The 20,598-nt window shown below is 33.2% G+C and overlaps 2 protein-coding genes across 16 annotated transcripts in view; one reads left to right on the top strand and one right to left on the bottom strand.

Annotated features, from left to right (window-relative positions):
• Positions 1 to 20,598, top strand: part of LOC111703670 (bromodomain and WD repeat-containing protein 3) — a 40,484-nt gene that overhangs the window by 13,039 nt on the left and 6,847 nt on the right. For 13 of the 15 annotated variants that reach the window (XM_023475703.1, XM_023475701.1, XM_023475698.1 and 10 more), the window contains exons 5-23: positions 44 to 88; positions 1,120 to 1,208; positions 6,533 to 6,663; positions 8,770 to 8,837; positions 8,977 to 9,144; positions 9,251 to 9,333; positions 9,620 to 9,763; positions 10,303 to 10,423; positions 10,792 to 10,924; positions 11,390 to 11,508; positions 11,820 to 12,168; positions 12,851 to 12,955; positions 13,438 to 13,865; positions 15,052 to 15,142; positions 16,100 to 16,668; positions 17,254 to 17,325; positions 17,972 to 18,095; positions 18,529 to 19,561; positions 19,687 to 19,785. In XM_023475703.1, coding sequence (XP_023331471.1) covers positions 44 to 88; positions 1,120 to 1,208; positions 6,533 to 6,663; positions 8,770 to 8,837; positions 8,977 to 9,144; positions 9,251 to 9,333; positions 9,620 to 9,763; positions 10,303 to 10,423; positions 10,792 to 10,924; positions 11,390 to 11,508; positions 11,820 to 12,168; positions 12,851 to 12,955; positions 13,438 to 13,865; positions 15,052 to 15,142; positions 16,100 to 16,668; positions 17,254 to 17,325; positions 17,972 to 18,095; positions 18,529 to 19,561; positions 19,687 to 19,785 — 3,971 coding nt within the window. Of the gene's footprint in view, positions 1 to 43; positions 89 to 1,119; positions 1,209 to 6,532; positions 6,664 to 8,769; positions 8,838 to 8,976; positions 9,145 to 9,250; positions 9,334 to 9,619; positions 9,764 to 10,302; positions 10,424 to 10,791; positions 10,925 to 11,156; positions 11,197 to 11,389; positions 11,509 to 11,819; positions 12,169 to 12,850; positions 12,956 to 13,437; positions 13,866 to 15,051; positions 15,143 to 16,099; positions 16,669 to 17,253; positions 17,326 to 17,971; positions 18,096 to 18,528; positions 19,562 to 19,686; positions 19,786 to 20,598 lie in introns of those variants that run through there. The other 2 variants (XM_023475690.1, XM_023475704.1) reach the window with 2 other exon arrangements.
• Positions 2,620 to 5,210, bottom strand: LOC111703674 (uncharacterized). The gene is made up of 3 exons (XM_023475708.1): positions 3,299 to 5,210; positions 3,092 to 3,245; positions 2,620 to 2,884 (listed from the first exon to the last, which is right to left on the bottom strand). Exons 1-3 carry the CDS (start codon positions 3,990 to 3,992, stop codon positions 2,743 to 2,745), a joined length of 990 nt encoding a protein of 329 aa, XP_023331476.1. The 5' UTR covers positions 3,993 to 5,210; the 3' UTR covers positions 2,620 to 2,742.

Genomic DNA, 20,598 nt, shown 5'->3' with positions numbered 1-20,598 from the left:
GTGTGATTCTTCAAGTAATAAAATTTGGTTTGGTTTGGTGTAGACTGGAAACTATGTTTTCACCGGAGCGGACGATTTGCTGGTTAAGGTAGGATATTAAAAATCATTTATGTTTTTCATGCTTTTTCTCGTACAATGCAAAGAGAATAGAATATATTAGAGTGGATTTTAAAAAATCCCTCGGTATGAAATTTGTAAGTCCCTTTCAGCCTGAAAGGGAGTTCAAAGTGTACAATTCATGTAAATTTTCACAAATTATACGCAGTACATCACACTAATACAGTATGATCCATTCCAATTTGTTTGTTTTATAAAGTTGTCAATTAACTTTAAACGTGTGTATTTGCTTTAGGTGTATTTGCTTTTGGTGAATTAAACATTAAAATTTAAAAATCGTCGTTTGTAAAGTGAATTTAATAAGAAAACTTTTCTATAAAATGATGTTCCAGGGCCCAAAAGATTATATAGCACAAATGTGTGAAGTACACCTACAGTATGGAAACAGTACAACAAAATGGCCGTTTTACAGTTTTTTTCGAGTAAATTCCACTCTAATAAATTCTATTCTCTTTGGTACAATGTCTCCATGGAACCTATCTAAGCTAGGTATCATGGGAGAATATACCTTTATTTGTCTGATGATAAAGAAACTTCATATTTAATGTTTTTATTATCCAGGGGAGGGGGATAATTTTGAAAAGTACACACCTGGCTTCGTATAAAAGACACCTTTTAACTAAAATTTTGGGGATCGGCGAACATAAATAGTATACCTTTTTTAATAAAAGTCTTGCAGAAAGATCAATAAAACGTTAAGATTATTACCAGAAAGGCCAGCGCATCGAAACCTAGTTTTTATAATTCATCATCATTCTTTGATTAGCATGATTCAGTCCATCTTTCAACTAAGTAACTCCTTGTTTTAACTGTCCAGTTGCGTCTAATCCATTTCACTGACGCACTTTATGACTATTCAGAACCAATAGAGATTTGCAATGCGGTTTAGGATATATTTAAATCTCATGATCAAATTAAAGATCCGCTCGTACATTAGCGGCAAAGCCTTTTTGGAATTCTTTACTTACACTGAAACAGGCTCATACAATGGATTTATTTTAGATGTGGGGAACCTTTAATGGTCGTCTTTACTTCACGTTCCGTGGGGCCTCTGCTGAGATATCAGACATGGCGGTTTCTGAGGATAACAAGTAGGCTTTTTTCTAATTGATGTGTTAATGATGATAAGAAAGAAGGTTGTATTGATAGATAATTTATTTTTTAGTGATATAAAGTAAAGTTGTATCTAATTGGAAGAAATGATAGTTTGAAAAATTGCAATATCATTAATCAGACGTTTAATATTGCAAGAATTAATTGCAATATTCATTGCGTGATTTAATGGAATGATTCATGGTTTAATTGATTGATTGCAAATTAGTTGCTTTGAGTTTGGTACAAAGTTGGTACAAAGAGTATTATATTATATATATTATATATATATATATATATATATATATAATATAAGAGTTTCCGTTTAGTTTGCTTGTAGGTGTATTAATGCCCAATTCCCATCACCCATTATATTTTATAAACCATTTCATTTTAGGAAGTAACTCAATTTTATTTTTAATTAAAAAATTCTTTACTTCATGTTATTAGAAAAGTTAGTTCTTTCATATGTACATAGCGATGTTAAATAAACAGTTTAACTAATCAATATTTGGGAGGACTGCAAGTAAGAACGAACAAACTTCATTATCAGCTCATTTATACGTAGAAATAAGGAATTATCCTCCCAATTCTTTTTTCTAGGAAAATGCCAACTTTTCCAGAATCAATTTTGAGTTGAAGCATTTTTCGAAATGTCTTCTTTATACAAATGTATTTATGAAGTATGTTGCATCAAGAAATTTACAAAGTAACCATTAAGATTAAAATTTTGACTGTAAAAGTACAATAAGATTGAAAATTTGACTGGAAAAGTACAATAAGATTGAAAATTTGACTGTAAAAGTACATGAAAGGGACTGTAAAGGAAAAATGAAAGGGGGTATAGGCTGAAAGCTAATCACTTTAGCTCTCAAACGCGACCCATGAAAGTTATATCTGATGTTCCTATCTCGAGAAATTGATTTACAACTTTGTCAAATTTATACGAAAATTAATATATATACAATTTTGTATAAAAGTAGTGGGTTTAAAAAGATCAAATTCAGCAAATATGCATCCAATATGAAAACGAAGATATTCCAGAGAAAGCTAATTGTATCTCAGGTTTACTCCAGTTCTAATTTTATATTTGTTATTTATATTTTTTTATAGATTTAATTCATAATATTATTTATACGTCCGTATTGCTTGACCAGAAATTCCACCAATGGCAGTGCAGTAAAGTGGTCACGTGATACAGGCGGAGACACGTGACCAGTATACTACTCTGCCATTGGTGATAGTTTTGGTCACGTGATTTAAGTTTAAGATTTTCTAAATTTTACATATACGAACTTTCGTTTAATTTTAACACAGTTTTATATCAATTTCTCGAGACAGGAACATCAGATGAAACTTTCATGGGTCACGATCAAGAGCTAAAGTGATTAGCTTTCAGCCTATACCCCCTTTCATTTTTCCTTTACAGTCCCTTTAAGATTAAAAATTTGACTGTAAAAGTATATTTAGATTAAAAATTTGACTGTAAAAGTACAATAAGATTAACAATTAGACTGTAAAAGTACAATAAGATTAAAAATTTGACTGTAAAAGTACAATAAGATAAGTAAGAGTTGTAGCAAGGAAAGCTGTGATGGTTGAGAATTCGATAGTGAAGTATCCTAGTCCTGTAAATAAACCAGCCCTTCTCAATTTTCCTGAGATTTGCTTGAACCTAAAAATATATTTGTTAGGTAGTGACATATTCCTTATCACAAATTAACATTAAGGAGTAAAATGAAATTCAGTCTTTAAGTTAAAGCATGATGATTGGTGAATAAACAGCTCAATTTAGAACCAAACAAATAAAATTGGGTATAAGCTTGATTCTCAATTAAGCTGGACCCAACTCTTATATTCTAATCCTGTTTAGTAAATATACCTGAATATGCTTCGTAGGTTAGATTGCTCTAGACCTGTTTCCTCAGCTTTGTTTGCCAACTCATCCATTAGTTCATACAGATCACTTAGAACTGTTACCATGAGAACAAGGAGCATGAGCATACCAAGAAATTGTAGAAGGCTGAATATGTATCCTGAAGAAAAAAACATGATGAAATGGTTAATAAGATTCATGAAAAAATAGTACCTTTGAATGCCAGGTAAACGGATACTATGCACAAAATTTGAACGAAAGAAAATTCAGCAAATGTAATTGGTTCAAGCGCATGTTTGAGACTAATATAATCCTTGTGTATCTTCTCAAAGTTATCAATCTGGTTCTCAGCTTTTTCTAGATTTAATATCACACCAATCTTAGTCTTTAAATCCAATACCCATAAATAAGAAGCTGATACCATCAAAAACATATCCAACAGTGTAATTATGTCAACAAAGAACAGTGTAATGCAAAGACCACATTTTGAAACCCAGGAAATTTCAAGAGTTAACAGTGTAAGTTGGCTTAGTATAGTTCCAGTTGAGAATAAGAGTTGGGGAGTTATCATTGTAATTAAGGTCTGTCCAGTCATCTGACTTTCTCCAGTGAATGTATTGTTTTCTAGTCGTTTAGCTGCTAAAGCCATTAAGAAAATATAGACAAATGTTCCACAGGTGCCAAGTACATTAAAGCTAAGAACTACAACCATTGGGATGGACATCTCCTGCTGCAGTGCATAAATTAAAATGAAATAAAGATAAGCTCCGATGATTACGCCACGGACAGTGAGTTGAGCCAGGAAAGCTGGCTTTAGAAGATTGATCCGTACACAACCATTTTTATCTTCGCTGACTGGAATGAATCCTAATGTTTTCATTGCTCGTGTTAATTGAAATGATTTCATCTTTAAAGTATGGTTTTACTTGTATTAGAAGGATTCGATAGAATACTGTTTACTAAGGTTCTAGCTTAACACTGGTAACTATAGTTTTAGACTAAAATAATAAAGAAGGTAAACATTAGACATTAAACAGGGTGGAATTTGGATATTAATGTTTCTGTTAGGTAAACATTTTTTAACATCCATGTTTTTTCAACATTATTAATTATTTTTGTTTTTTAAACTCAAGTCTATAATTAATTAAAGTCAATATATTTGATAGATAAAGGAAGTATTGGAAAATGGTGAGCTCTGTTTATTTTGTAGCTGTTACAAACTCCTAAGCTCTAAAACGACTTTTAAACGTTTTGGAGTCATTTAGCACATTGATATTATCAATTTAATCAAGGGAAATATGAATAACAGTTAGGTAGAAAATGTATTTTTCTTTTAACATGTTAATTAATCTAGCAATGATGGCACTAATGTGCTCTCTGTTATAGGTTTATGTAGCAATGATGTCACTAATGTGCTCCCTGTTATATGTTTATGTAGCAATGATGGGACTAATGTGCTCCCTATTATAGGTTTATGTAGCAATGATGGCACTAATGTGCTCTCTGTTATAGGTTTATGTAGCAATGATGTCACTAATGTGCTCCCTGTTATATGTTTGTGTAGCAATGATGGCACTAATGTGCTCCCTGTTACAGTTTTATGTAGCAATGAAAGCACTAATGTGCTCCCTGCTATATGTTTATGTAGCAATGATGGTATTAATGTGCTCCCTGTTAAAAGTTTATGTAGCAATGATAGCACTAATGTGCTCCCTGTTATATGTTTATGTAGCATTGATAGCACTAATGTGCTCCCTGTTATATGTTTATGTAGCAAGGATAGCACTAATGTGCTCCCTCTTATATGTTTATGTAGCAATGATGGCGTTAATGTTCTCCCTGTTAAAAGTTTATGTAGTAATGATCTCACTAATGCTATAGTTTTTGTGTAGCAATGATAGCACTAATGTGCTCCCTGTTATATGTTTATGTAGCAAAGATGGCATTAATGTGCTCCCTGTTAAAAGTTTATGTAGCAATGATGGCACTAATGTGCTCCCTGTTATAGGTTTATGTAGCAATGATGTCACTAATATGCTCCATGTTATAGTTTTATGTAGCAATGATGGCACTAATGTGCTCTCTGTTATAGGTTTATGTAGCAATGATGGCACTAATGTGCTGTTATAGGTTTATGTAGCAATGATGGCACTAATGTGCTTTCTGTTATAGGTTTATGTAGCAATGATGGCACTAATGTGCTCTCTGTTATAGGTTTATGTAGCAATGATGGCACTAATGTGCTTTCTGTTATAGGTTTATATAGCAATGATGTCACTAATGTGTTTCATGTTATAGGGCTATGTAGTTACGTAGTGATAGTACTAATGTGCTCTCTGTTATAGTTCTATGTAGCAATGATAGCACTAATGTGCTCCCTGTTATATGTTTATGTAGCAATGATGGCATTAATGTGTTCCCTGTTAAAAGTTTATGTAGCAATGATGGCACTAATGTGCTCCCTGTTATAGGTTTATGTAGTAATGATGTCACTAATGTGCTCCCTATTATAGTTTTACGTAGCAATGATGGCACTAATGTGCTCTCTGTTATAGGTTTATGTAGCAATGATGGCACTAATGTGCTCCCTGTTATAGTTTTATGTAGCAATGATGGCACTAATTTGCTCTCTGTTATAGGTTTATGTACAAATAATGGCACTAATGTGCTCTCTGTTATAGTTTTATGTAGCAATGATGGCACTAATAATGTGCTCTCTGGTTATAGGTTTATGTAGCAATGATGGCACTAATGTGCTCCCTGTTATAGTTTTATGTAGCAATGATAGTACTAATGTGCTCCCTGTTATAGTTTTATGTAGCAATGATGGCACTAATGTGCTCTCTGTCATAGGTTTATATAGCAATGATGGCACTAATGTGTTTCATGTTATAGGGCTATGAGTTACGTTGTGATAGTACTGATGTGTAATGAATTATGATGGAATGTAAATTTAGCTTGGCCATGACGAAATTAATTACAATGCTTGGTTTGCACATGATTGATTAAACAATGAATATTCAAATCCAAAAGGGAAGTACCTGCCTTTTATACCTAAAGAAAAATGTTTGTCAATCAGCAATTGGTGGGTACGTAAAATTTGTAACACGGCAAAAATTTATCGAATCCTGTGAATTTTACAGGATGAGTACACAATATTCAAGACAACTTTAAAGAGGACTCATATGAAAAGTAAAACCAAAAACTAATCTGTTTAAGCATTAAACTCGGATTCCTGCAAAGAATGCCTGTAAAGTATGATTTGATTTGATTTGACTTGACTTGAATTGAATTGATGAGTTTCCATGCTTGTCATGACTATGCACTGGCTCCTGATCAAGACTTATATCTTCTTACTTTTGATAAATTGGTTGGTTGGTTGATAGTTTAAACTATTTACTAGCTCTTGATTGAGAGTTCAAGGTGATTGATTGATTGATTGTTTAGGCTGCTTGCTGCTGGGAGTACTGATAAGATTATCCGTGTCTGGTGTTTACAAACAGCAGCTCCTGTAGCGGTACTAGCCAAACATACTGGAGCCATCACAGCTCTACACTTCTGTCCGGCCTCCCTTCCTAGTAATATATTCATTCATTTATTCATTCATTCATCCTTCCTTACAAGAGTCATCCTTTAATCTTATCATATATTCATTATTTTCAAGAAATTTCAATATACTACATAAACAGAAAGACCCTGAATTAATTTATAATTAATCAGACGACTTTAAAATCTAATTTTACAAATATGACTAATGAAACGAAAACAACAAAATAGCCCTAGTCCTGCCAATTCCAAAGCTGTGGATCGGGGGGGAATTGTGGAGGAGGACGGGAGAGGTTGTCAGCCACTACATTTGCAGCCCCAGGCGTATGGCGGAGATCACTGGTGAATTCTGAGATATAGGATAATATGCCCCGTATCCGTTCTATCTCATTCTGTTGAATCTTGTGGAACTAGTTTAACGCGGCCAGGCATCGTCTTCCACAATATATATGTAAAGTCGTCTGATTAACTGTCAATTAATTCTGGGTCTTTCTGGTTATGACTGTATAATTTTTAATAATTTTCAATAATTTACAACGATTTTCAATGATTTTCAATAATTTCAATAGTTATCAATAATTTCGAATAATTTTTTATAGTTTTAATAGTTTTCAATAATTTCCAAAACATTTTTATAATTTTTAATTATTTCCAAATTTTTTGAATAATTTCCAAATTTTTTAATAATTTTCAATAGTTTTCAATAATTTTCAATAGTTTTGAATAATTTTCAATAATTTTCAATAATTTCCAAAACATTTTAATAATTTTTAATAATTTCCAAAACATTTTAAAATTTTTTAATAATTTCCAAATGTTTTGAATAATTTCCAAATTTTTTAATAATTTTCAATAATTTAATAGTTTTCAATAATTTTCAATAGTTTTGAATAATTTTCAATAATTTTCAATAATTTCCAATAATTTCCAAAACATTTTAATAATTTTTAATAATTTCCAAAACATTTTAATAATTTTTAATGATTTCCAAATTTTTTGAATAATTTCCAAATTTTTTGAATAATTTCCAAATTTTTTTAATAATTTTCAATAAATTTCAATAGTTTTCAATAATTTTCATTAGTTTTGAATAATTTTCAATAATTTTCAATAATTTCCAAAACATTTTAATAATTTTCAATAATTTCCAATTTTTTTGAATAATTTCCAAATTTTTTAATGATCTTCAATAATTTTCAATAATTTTCAATAATTTTCAATAATTTTCAATAATTTTTAATAATTATCAATAATTTTCAATAGTTTTCAATAGTTTTCAATAGTTTTCAATAATTTTCAATAGTTTTCAATAATTTTCAACAGTTTTCAATAATTTTCAATAGTTTTCAATAATTTTCAATAATTTTCAATAATTTCCAAAACATTTTGATAATTTTTAATAATTTCCAAATTTTTTGAGTAATTTCCAAATTTTTCAATAATTATCAATAATTTTCAATAATTTTCAATAATTTTCAATAATTTTCAATAATTTTCAATAATTTTCAATAATTTTCAATAATTTTCAATAATTTTCAATAATTTTCATTGATTTTCAATAATTTTTAATAATTTTCAATAATTTTCAATAATTTTCAATAACTTTCATTGATTTTCAATAATTTTCAATAATTTTCAATAATTTTCAATAATTTTCAATAATTTCAATAATTTTCAATAATTTTCAAGAATTTTCAAGAATTTTCAAAAAAGTTTTGCGGATTTTCAAAAATTTAAATTTTTTTACAAAATTAAAAACCTCTTAAACACAAATTTTTAAAATTTCAATCATTCATAAACCTTCCCTGGGGTCCCGAGATGTTCCACAAAAAATTTGGGCCCCGATCGGTTCAGCCGTTTTGACGTTTATTGGATACAAACAGACAGACAAGCCAAATTTATATATAGATTTTCATTGATTTTCAATAATTTTCAATAATTTTCAATAACTTTCATTGATTTTCAATAATTTTCAATAATTTTCAATCATTTTCAATCATTTTTAATCATTTTCAATAATTTACAATAATTTTCAATAATTTTCATTGATTTTCAATAATTTTCAATAATTTTCAATAATTTTCATTGATTTTTTCAATGATTTTCAATGAGATGAATATTATTTAGTTTTGATTAAGGTGTTCCTCCTTATCTTGCCGCGACATCTGGCGATGGAACTGTTAGCTTCTGGAAGTACACATACAAGGAACATTTTATGTCTTTAAACCTCCTAAGTTATCTTTAAGCATGGTTTTTTACACAAGTTAATTGCTTATTTTGACATCTAAGAAAGAAGCTTTTTTAAGCTGTTTTAAGCTGATTTTGACATGAATTTATAACCGTAGTCTGAAAAATCAGCCCGACCAGTATTCGACCCTGAGCCCACAAGATACCATGAGAAGATGCGCCCTGGAGATGCGCAGATGATCTGCGCATCTTTCTCGTTTGGCGGGCTCTTTTTCGCTACAGGGTCAGCTGACAACCATGTCCGGGTCTATATGATGGATGGAAAGGTAGAGATCAATGAAGGATGGATTTATCGATAGACTAGTAATTTCTAAAGATTTTTAAATTTTGATAAACTTTCTCATTTTGTTTTTTAATTGATATGTTGTCCAGGAAGGACCTGTGAAAGTTCTAGAACAGGAAGCTCATACTAAACGGGTAGACAGCCTACAGTGGGCAAACAAGCCTAATCTTAGGTGATCCAGGGTTTTCTGTTTAAAGGGGGGGGGGTAAGGATTGATGAAAGTGCAAAAATTTCCCCATCCAACAAGAGGGACGAGAATAATTCAGGGGCGAATATAGCTTGGGGGGGGGGGGTTAATTCTTGTAATTTGTCCCCCCCCCCTTAAAATCACAGTTTTCACTTTCCCCTGTATTTGCCTCCGGAATGATAATAAAAGAGGGGTAGGGGGTGGGGGATTTAAAAAAAAATGTTAAACCATGTAGCACGATAAGATTAATCACTAAGTATTTATTCTCTAGGTTTGCGTCTGGTAGTAAGGATGGTACAGCTCGAATCTGGAGTTATAAGGCCGGTGAATGGCATTCTGTCCAGCTGGTGATAAAAGCTGAGGATGGAAGGACAGTTCATTATAATACATACAAGAAGTGCGAGGAACCACTTAGGTAACTAATTAGGTGAATTCAATGTCATGGGTATACATTTATGTATACTATACAATAAATACATTTTTATGAAAAAAAAACAAAAGAATTTTAAGGGAAGTGGGAAATGTTTATCCCTCACATTAATCTGATTAAATTATGGGTCAAATTTTTAAATCTAAATGTGTTCTAAATGTTTCTGTATGGTCGAGGTAATCATTTTAAATCAGAATAAATCATAAGATCTTTTGATTTCTTACATAAAAAAAAACCAATTTTTTTACTTTTCCCAAATGGACAAAACTGTTTGATTGGCTCAAATTGCTTTATTATGATTGATTTAATTGAATTTTAATGATCTAAATACTGCAGGGGTGTATATTTTATTGAAAAAAAAAACATTTTAAAGTACTTTTTTTGTTCCTGAAGTTATGTAATATGTATGTTTGCGCGGAGCGAAAAAAAATTGTTAGGGTTATGTTTGCTTATTTGGGGAATTAAATGATTTTTAGGGGGTGATAAATTTGAATTGGTTTGACGTACTTATTGCTTTTTTACAGGGTCACGATGACTACTTGGACTTGTGATGACCGTCTAGTGATAACAGCTGTTTCTGACGCATCCCTTCACGCCTGGGACTCACAAACCTCAGAGCTTCTTTACAGGCTTAAAGGGCATAAGGTGAGATAATATTAACTTCATTGCTAAATATATTTTTTAATCATTTAAATCCGGCCTCCTAATGTTTGCCTAATAAGAGTAGTAGAAAGGGTGATGGTGCTCAAAGTTTAATGTTTATCCGAAGGGGGGAATTTTCAATAATCTGGGGAAATCTTCAAAATGTTCCCTGCATTAACCTTCACACTCCCCACCCCCCCCCCCCCCCCCCACCCCACCACCTTTTAAAGTTTATATTGAAAGTAAAACTGCAAAAATGTAAGAAGACAGTTAAAGCTCTGAAATGTAAATTTCTAATTTCATTAACTTGAACATCTGGATCATATGTTCTTATAACATGTACTGAATCAATCAATCAATAATGCTACAAGGATGAGGTGTATGTCTTGGAGCCCCACCCGACCCACCCCGACATCCTGCTGTCCGGGGCGCACGATGGGTCCATCATCATTTGGGAAATTTCAACTAAGCAGATTCTTTACAAATACAACAATAATATTGAAGGTGAGAATCAGAATTGAGTGAAAAATATTAGAAATTTATCAAGTTCTATTCGATGAAGTTTTTCGATCAATTGTATTCTTAAAATAAAATTAGAATCTATTTCTCCTTATCCATAAGTAAGGAATGGATGATATAATTTTTGCAATGCTCACTTTTTTGGGTGGGGTGAAGGGGTGGGGGTGGGGGGGAATAATTTAATAAAGTTGCCTTTATTCAATGATTAAAGGAAACCTTTTTGATAGCAGACATGGAATGGGGAACCCCACAAGAAGGTAAAAAACAATACGTTTTTTGAATTTTCTACTAACTAACTTTAATTAATAGAGAGACAGTTTAACTACATAGACGTTGTTGAACCTTGTGTACGGTTTAAGTTAAAGAGAAGTGGTTAAAGCAAGATTTCATTGTTTAACTACACTTCTCTTAATATTTGGACGAGTTGGATCTAATACAATTCCCTTCTAGGTCAAGGATTTGGCGCCATTTATGACGCAAAATGGTGTCCGGACCAGCTGCACGTGGCCGCAAGTGATTCACATGGACACGTCATTTTTCTGGGAGTTACCTCACCGGAGATCTATAAGGTTACAAATACGATATAAAACTACTGTGGGATAGATGACAACTATTAGACAATCAATGGGAGTGTTCCCCTTCTCTCATTTTTCGCGAACACTCCCTTTAAGTTATGATTGAAACACGAATATTGCACAGTGTATGCAGACCCATTTAACTTGAAGCTGATATTTAAGCTAATGATAAAACTAAATGCTCTATCTTTAACAACATCAAATATACAAATTCATATTTACCAGTTAAATGGGTCTCGTTGTTTGTATAAAAGATAAATTTAAATAATAAATAAATTAATTTTTGCAATTAATATCTCATTTAGAAATGTCCAGAAGAAATGTTTTTCCACTCTGATTACCGTCCTCTACTCCGTGACTCTGCACATCATGTTGTTGATGAGCAGAGTCAGTGTGCTCCCCACCTCCTCCCTCCACCCTTCCTAGTGGATAGTGATGGGAACCCCTATCCTGCGGATATACAGCGTTTAGTCCCTGGCAGAGAACATCTTTCAGATCAGGAGCTACTTGTTCCAAATCTCACAGAGGTTGAAAGTCCATCGCCGAATCGGCGGCGACGATCCTCTGAGGCTGTTCAGCGACAGGATCGTGTAACAACACCGGCCTCGAATATTGATCAGCTGATAGCGGAGTTAGCAGCAACTACTCCAAGAGGTAAATTGTATTTTTCTTCAAGTTTAATTTCCTAATACCCGTGAATTTTTAATAAAAAAACTATAAGGACATAAAAGAATTTGCAACAACGCAGTATGCGTGTAACTAAAAGGACTAAAAGGACATGTATGAGTGTCCTTAATGCAAAATGTGTGTAATTGATACTGCATCCTTATAAAGTTTGTTTTGAAATTGCGTCCTGATTGTGAGTGCATCTTCATACATACCTTCAACAGTCCTTCGGCTTCCTTTATTTTATTTGATAGATAATATTTTTTAAAAAATTCACAGGGGTGTAGTGTATGTTTTCTCGTAACATTATTATGCAAATTATATTTTCTAAGGAGTCATCCTTAGTTGCTTAAACGGAGCGCAAAATAAAAAATCGCTAAATTTGGGAAAATCAGTATTTTTGGAGATCGATTATTTTTTGGATATAATCTATGAATTTTGGGGTAAAAGAATAATAAAAGTTACTTGTAGATAACAATTTTTCATGTTCTTCTCCAAATCATAAAAAAAATTTTACATTCCCGAGATATTCTGAAAAATATACACCTGAAATGTACTGGTAACACAACTTCAGTCAGTGAAGTAAACAATCAAATTAAATTATCAAAAGACTATTTACCTTGATTCAGGAACCTACATTTACTTTGCAACATTGTGGTGTTATGTTTAGAAGGAGAATTAGATGTATCCGGAGACGTGTTGAATCCGGTTTACGAACACTCCTACGCTTCTCCGGATAGGCGTCCACCTAGCAGCAGAGACCACTCAAGACCTGGTAATTTCATCATCAGATATTTTAATAAAACATCTATTATAAGTTTTTAGTTTCCATCCGTCAACATCTTAAAAGTTTTCTGTTAAAGAACAATCTTGACAGTTTTCTGTTAATATACAAGGAATTTTTTCCTATTTTTTAAATTTCAATTAGATGCATGTTTGATTCATAATGGTACCCTGAGCACCTGCATCTGAGCAACTAGAATAAATATAATGTCGGCTTTCGATATTTAAAGTCATTAATTCGGTTAATTTCCTTTTATAATCTTTATATCTAATTACTTCATTCCTCAAGTCACTTTTAAAGAGAAACCACAATTCAAAATTATAAAATTTCAGAGAGCAAACCGAAGATAACTTAATAATTTCTGCTCTGACGATAGTTTTTAATTAATACCGTTGTAAGTGGAGCAACTCGTTAAATGGGGGCACTTATACTTATAACGATGGTCACTTATGCGTATTTACTATTTATATTAGGAATTGTGCTCCCTGCCCCGTCTTCTGCCGAACTAACCGGAAGTATCTGGAGGAAGCGGAACCTAATCCCGTCTTCTCACTACACATCGGCAACATCAGACTTCATGAGGAGGAAGGAGATGGGACACCAGGAGAGGATCTTCTACAAGGTCCAGCTCGGGCTCAAAAAGACCAGTAAGAGTCTAGGACTAGAATCCCGGCATCAGGGTATAGAGAAAATACTGGGAACTAAGAAACCAGGAGGAAGAGGAGGTAGGGTGAGGAACAGGAACCCAGCTCCAGGTAGATCTAGAGCTAGGGAGCAACCTCCTCCACCTGCTCCTGAGAATACAGGGGAGGATGAAGATGATCCTGATGATACTCAAGAAGATGATTATCAGCATGATAGCAGTGGAAGTGAAACATCTCTAGATGAAAGTGATTTAGAGGTGATATGTCAAATCTGTCCTATCGGCACTCAACAGCTGGGGTGGGGGGGGGGGATAGTAAATGCATGGAAGAATGAAATGATCCGACACTTTTAAGATTTAATAAAGAAATGGAATTTATTTTCTGACATTAAATTGCTAATAGTTAAAGGGAGTGACCGTCTATGTAAGGTAGTTCAACAGAGTATACAGTGTTATGGAAAGATTCTTTCGAATTCATTCGAGACATATTAAACTTTTTAAAGATCTGTAAATCCTGAGTTTGAGCGCAAATTCGACGTTCAAAACTCCTACTTTGGGGGTGGATAAGTTTTCAGAATTAGTTTTTTTAAATTATTAAATAACGTCGACATTAAATGTTAAAAAGTTCTACAATAAACTACAGACTTCATGTTAAAGGAACATGTTGAGAAAATAAAAATTAATCTTATCATCGAAAATAAGTAATCTTGTTCAATTATTAGTTTCCATTATCTCATTATTCTGATTTCTCATTATTCACAAAGATTTTCGCAGATTTTCTAGAATTATTATTGAAAAGACGAGATTTGAAGAATTTGAAGAAATCTGTGAATAAATTCTAAGAAAATTATAAACTCAATATAATAAAGAAAACCAAATAATCGATTTGAGCATTGATTTATTGACAAATTTCTTTTGAGAAATATGTTCCTAACCATCTAATTAGACTACTGTATAATTTTTACTTTATTTTTCGTTGTCGTTATTTAATATTTAAAAAAAAAACTAATTCTGAAAACGTATCCACCCCCAAAGTATGAGTTTTGAACGTCGAATTTGCGCTCAAACTCAGGATTTACAGATCTTTAAAAAGTTTAATATGTCTCAAATGAATCCGAAAGAAGAAGAAGCTTTCCACAACACTGCATACTCAGTTCAAATACCTTACAAAGCCGGTCACTCCCTTTAAAAATAATAATTAAACTACTTGACAAGTCGGGTTTTTCTGATTTGTACATTGTGCAATGTGAAGTACAATTGGTTTTCTAATTTTTGTCCAAGGACATAAAGTGTTTCATTATTCATTTAAGATATAGATAACTTAGAAAATTAATCAAAATATGCACATTAGACACTTGTTATTAATCGTGTAACATTTTTTCACTCCTTAACTTTTCAGGAAATATTTCATTTCTCATTATTATCTAAATTCTGTTTGTTTAAGAGTGGGGATAGTTCTAGTAGCAGTAGTACAGAGTACAGTGACTGGGGAGCCAACAATCTTACACCACCTAAACGTACTGCTAGAAAGTCAGGTAAGAGAAAACTTTAAGAATTTTGTTTTGTGGTTTTTCAAATGATATCCTTGGAAAAATAGACTGCTCCAAACTTTTACCAATGATTGCAACTTAGAATCGGGTCAAACACGATAAAGATTGCAGTTAAGAGAGGCGGTTTAAGCTCGTAAGTTTCAGGGTTGGAAAAAACCCGGGTTTAAAAAAAAACTAAAAAAGCCCAGTGGGTTTTATTGGTTTTTGGGTTTTTTAATTTGAAAGTAGTTAAGACCTACTAAAGTTCATAATAATTCATAATAATAAGACTATTTAAGCAATAGGCGAACTTTATAGTTATGAAATATAATAATATTGTTGTGATAATATCTAGGCTATAAACATATATAATTACTCTTCAAATACAATCATATCACCTTCCTTCTTCATAGAAGCCTTCATAAAGGGAATATTGCAATTTTTTGATAATGTAGTTCTATAAATTTCAGACTAATTCTATTTTCTCACTTGGATACTTATTTCTGATTGGGCCTTTGTGGGTGGGCCTACTCAGATAAATTGGTAGATATATTTGCTCAAGAAGGAAGACCACTGTAGGATTTGTCTGTCTAAAACCAGAAAATGTCTTGATAATTCAATATTTTGTTTTGAAATAACTCAATATGCGAACAATATTTATTTTGTTAAGATCATTAGTTTAAGTCTTAGTAAATAATTAGATGTATCAGTTTTTCTGCTTTAAACTCCAAAAAATCAATTAAATTGATTTGATTTGAGTAGACCTTACTTCTATTACACAAAATTTAAAAAACCTCTTTAAAACCCAAAAAAGTCCACTAACAAGTGGGGTTTATTGGGGTTTTTATCCCAACCCTGCTAAGTTTTTCCACCAATAAAAAAGTTTCGAGCTCTCGTCATTTCAATTCTTTTGCAGGCTTTGAAATATACGTAAAGATATCTTTGCAAAACTATTCTTTTTAGGTCGTGCCGGAGGAGTAGGCAGTAAATCCGCGAGCAGTGACGAGGGAACGAGTCGAGATAGAGAGCCGGTACAGCCCGGTCAACCTCAACCTGGTCCCTCAACCTCGAAACCTGGTCCAAGCCGCAGCGCAAAGATGAATAAAAAGAAAAACTACAGTTTTAATCCAACCCAGTTGGATGATATTCCCCCAGAATATCTACCCAGTGACTGGTTGGCGCAATATGTTCCCAACAAGTCTCCATACTTTCCCCAGATGGGAGACGAGGTTATGTACATCAAGCAGGGTCATATAGGGTACATCAACCTCGTAAAGAACAGGAATTCATACAGGTTGAACATGAGGGAGCAGCAGTGGCTTCAGAGGGAAGACATCAAGGATGTCGAGCTCGTCAAGGTTATCGGGATGAAACATGAGATACGTCCTCCTCGTCTCTGCTGTCTTAAGCTCGCAATCATGGACCCCGAGGCTAATGAGCTAACTGGGGACAACTTTAGTATCAAGTATCATGATATGAATGATGTTGTGGATTTTCTTGTGCTCAGGCATAATTATGAAACTTCAATTCAGGTCAGGATCAGAAATCTTCCAAAATATTTTTTTAATGATAAAACTTCTTAGTCATAAAACGACAGGGTTTAAATATTATTTTAGCCTAGCAATTTCTGTAATCACAATAATTTTATAACAGTTTTAGATCAACGAGATAATGCAAATAAGAAATCACAATTTACTATGTAATTTGGACCCGCCTAACCAGAGTTGGTTGTTTTGATTGGTTGACCCATTATAAGCGAATAAGAATTGTAAATAATTGTAAAAAATGATGATAAATCATGAATAAGGTAAGGAGGGGGTGAGAAAGTATAAGGGAAAGGGTGGGTACTCAGAGGAAGGGTTGTAACAGAGGGTAACATATCTTATTAGAATCATGTTTATGAATTACGGGGTGAAGAAGATAGCAAAGACTAAGTTTATCCACAAGAAAGACAGTTATTTTTTTACAGTTGTAACTTGCATAACTATCTAAACTTTTATCAACGACGAAAAACTGAACAAAATATACAATATGCAAATATAGTCATAACCTTTTAATAATTGGTACCTCAAACTAAATACAAATATCTGAACAATCCGTTAAATTGCAAAGTTTAGGTGAAATGGAAACCTGGGGATAGATATAGATGTCAAATTGAGGATTCCTGGTGGTTTGGTACTGTAGTAGAGGTAACCCATTTAATTATTTCTTTTAAATATTTTTTTTTCTTCAAATTTTGCAGTAAGTGGTACGCGACAAAATCGTAGTCATTCTTGTTATCTTATCTTTGCTCTTGTCAATTTTAAAAATGGTTATCGACTATTTGACAAATTTTTTTGCCACACTACGCTCTTCTTGTAGTTGTTATTTGAATCCTGCTAAACGACTGTTTTTGTAGCCTACTGTAAAGATTTACATGATTTTACAAGTTTTCTATTTCTCTATTTCCTTAAAAAAATTCCTCACTACTTTTCTTTCGCAAGTTTTTGGAAATCCAGAATTCTGTTTTATTATAACTAAACTTTTAGAGTTGACAGCTACATGTTGGATAGGATTTGATTGAGAGAAATGTTTAATTTTCCAAATAGATTATGGAATTTGGAAACTGAATAATAATATTTAGAATGTTAACATTGTCTTCCTTAAGAAGCGTTTTAACCTCAGCACTTTTTTCTCTAAAAAGTTTGGTTGGTAAAAAAAAACAAGAACTAGCTGGGTTAAAACTTAAAATTAAGCGAGAAACATAATTTTTATTTGGACGGGGAAGGGGGATGGAAAAAAATAAACAACATCTTTAGCCATTGTTAAATATATACACTATACCTCTGGTTTTAGGTGAGTCCGTTTAATATGTCTATACCAGAGAGTCCGTTCCTTAGCATTAAGTGTTCCTGGGATAGTGGAGAGGAGGAGCGACTCTCACCCTGGGATTTGGATCCGGTTCAGGAGGGGGATCCAGGTGAATATTTTACTTACTACTAAGGAATTTAGCACGCGCCACAAACCCTTTGGTATTTAAAACTCAACTGTTTCTATTTCTGTCTACGACATCATGTAGCAAAGATATGGGAATTAGAAAACGAGATCTCGTGGCGTGTGTTCAGTTCCTTTAAAAATTCTTTTATGAAATTTGATTTTCTCGTTTTTTCTGTTTAAAATCTTTGATTTTTTAATGTGTATTTTCACTTTCACAAGTTCTCTATTTTATCACTTTTCGACTGCAAGTATAATATTAATAGAGGGCCAGAACCGACACAGCTTTTCATTCGTTCGGAAAATTTCTTTAAAATTAAAACTTACAATGATGATTTATAACCCCAACTCAATACAAACTTAGCTATCGATAAATATTTTTTAAAATGACGCATATGATCCATCAAGCTTTCTTGCAGGCTATGAGAAAATGATCAAGAGTATGCCTGTAACACGGGATGAGATAGAACGGTTTCTCTACCAGCCCCTGGAGGAGGAATGGAGAGGATTGAACAGTAAGACTGAATGTATCCGTATCTCAGCAGGACTAGAGCAGGTGATGGTTCTGGCTATAGCAGAGCCGTTCAACTATCCTGTAGATCTCACCCAATACCCTGATTATATGCTCGAGATTGAATATCCTATAGATTTTAGCTTGATCAAATCCAGGCTGGACAACCAGTTCTACCGTAGGATCACCGCAGTTCAATTCGATGTTAGATACATCGCCACTAATACTGAATGCTACAACAGACCAAAGACTGATATTGTAAAAAATGCTCGGATTCTCACTGATCTTGTGTTAAGAATTATCCAGGATCCAGAGCTGGAAGACATCAACAGAGAGTATCATAGACTTGTGGATAACTTTAAGTGGGAAGATACCCAGGAACCTAAAGCAACCAAACCCTCTGGGAGAGCGGTAAAGTCTCGTAAAAAATCAGCCTCAGAGTCTCCGGTCAATCCCAAGCAGTGGAAGCATGATTGTAACGAACTACTCCATCAGCTGTTGGAGAATCCGGATTCAGAGCCGTTCCGGGAACCCGTGTCAGAGATAGATTTCCCTGACTACTCCAGGATAATAACAACGCCCATGGATCTGTCCCAAGTTCGTGAATCTCTAAGAGTAGGAGAGTACAGAAACCCTCATGAATTTAGGGATGATGTTGAACTAGTATTTATCAACTCCATGAAATACAACACGGATAAAAAGTCCCTCGTGGTTAAGATGACCAAGCGGCTCAAGTTAGATTTCCAGGATAGATTTCAGGCTGTGATAAAGGATTGGAGAAACATGAACCGAAGGTTGGGGATGCTCAAGAAGCAAGGGAAGAGTCCGAGTGCAACACCAAAGAAGAAGAAGGTTCAGGGGAAGGGAAGGAAACAACGGTATGAAGAGGAAGAGAGTGATGAAGAAGATCCTGGAGAGGGAACATCCAAACCAAACCATAGGTAATAAATCAAACCTTGTATCACATTCAGTTTTATAAAACATTTAATAATATTAGATTTTTAGATTTTTAGATTTTTAGATTTTTAGATTTTATCATCTTATTGTTTTTTATTATTTATACTAGAAGAAGGCGTCCTATAAAATACGATGAATCCTTTAATGAAGAGAACAGTGAAGAAGAAGATGAAGAAGATGAAGAAGATGAAGAAGTACATAGACCGAGGTAAGAGCGGAAAATTATTTCGAGCTTTATTGAAACTAGCTTGAAGTGCCCGGCGTTGCCCGTGGAATAAAAAAATTGGATTTTCCCCATGGTACCCTTTTGATTTGTGTTACCTCAAAAAAGCTTAGCCGATTTGGTTCGGCCGTTGGCCAGCGATGGCTAACATATATATGCATATTTGCGTTATACAATATATATGTACATTGTACATACATATGTGATTCTTATTTATTTGCGTTTGATATAAAGCAAATAGTTTTACAGTACCTTGAATGACAGCTTATTAGGTGAGATGGGTTTGTATACACTGCACACCCATTGGACTGCTAAATATCATGACTTGAGTATTATTATTACAGTCGTTTTCTTATTCCAGAGATTTATGTCCTACTAGCTTGGGAACCCAGCTTTGTCTGGAGTTTTCCCTATAAAAGTTAACCCACTCAATCTAGAATTTTTAAACCCGTGTTTCTAACGAGTTCCCCAATAATCAATTTTAGGCCAATCGGTCCGGGGTTCATGAGTTATGATTGGACATCCAAAAAAATCACCAAAACAGAGATTACTACTTTATCTATCTTCTATCTTTATATATATAAAGTTGTAATCTCTGTTTATCTGCAGGGTGGCCAAAACTTTTTTGAACCCATCCGTACAAAAATCCGTACATTTTCAGAAGAAATCCGTACAATCCGTACAATTTTCGAAAAACAATCCGTACAATCCGTACAATTTTTTTTAAAAAAATCCGTACAATCCGTACATTTTTTTAAACCAATCCGTACATTTTTTTAAAGATCCGTACATTTTTTT

This window comes from Eurytemora carolleeae, unplaced genomic scaffold (assembly GCF_000591075.1).
Source record: "Eurytemora carolleeae unplaced genomic scaffold, Eaff_2.0 scaffold525, whole genome shotgun sequence".
Classification (NCBI taxonomy): Eukaryota; Metazoa; Arthropoda; class Copepoda; order Calanoida; family Temoridae; genus Eurytemora; species Eurytemora carolleeae.
Note: the sequence above shows the minus strand (reverse complement) of the source record. Positions and strands in the feature narration are given on the sequence as shown.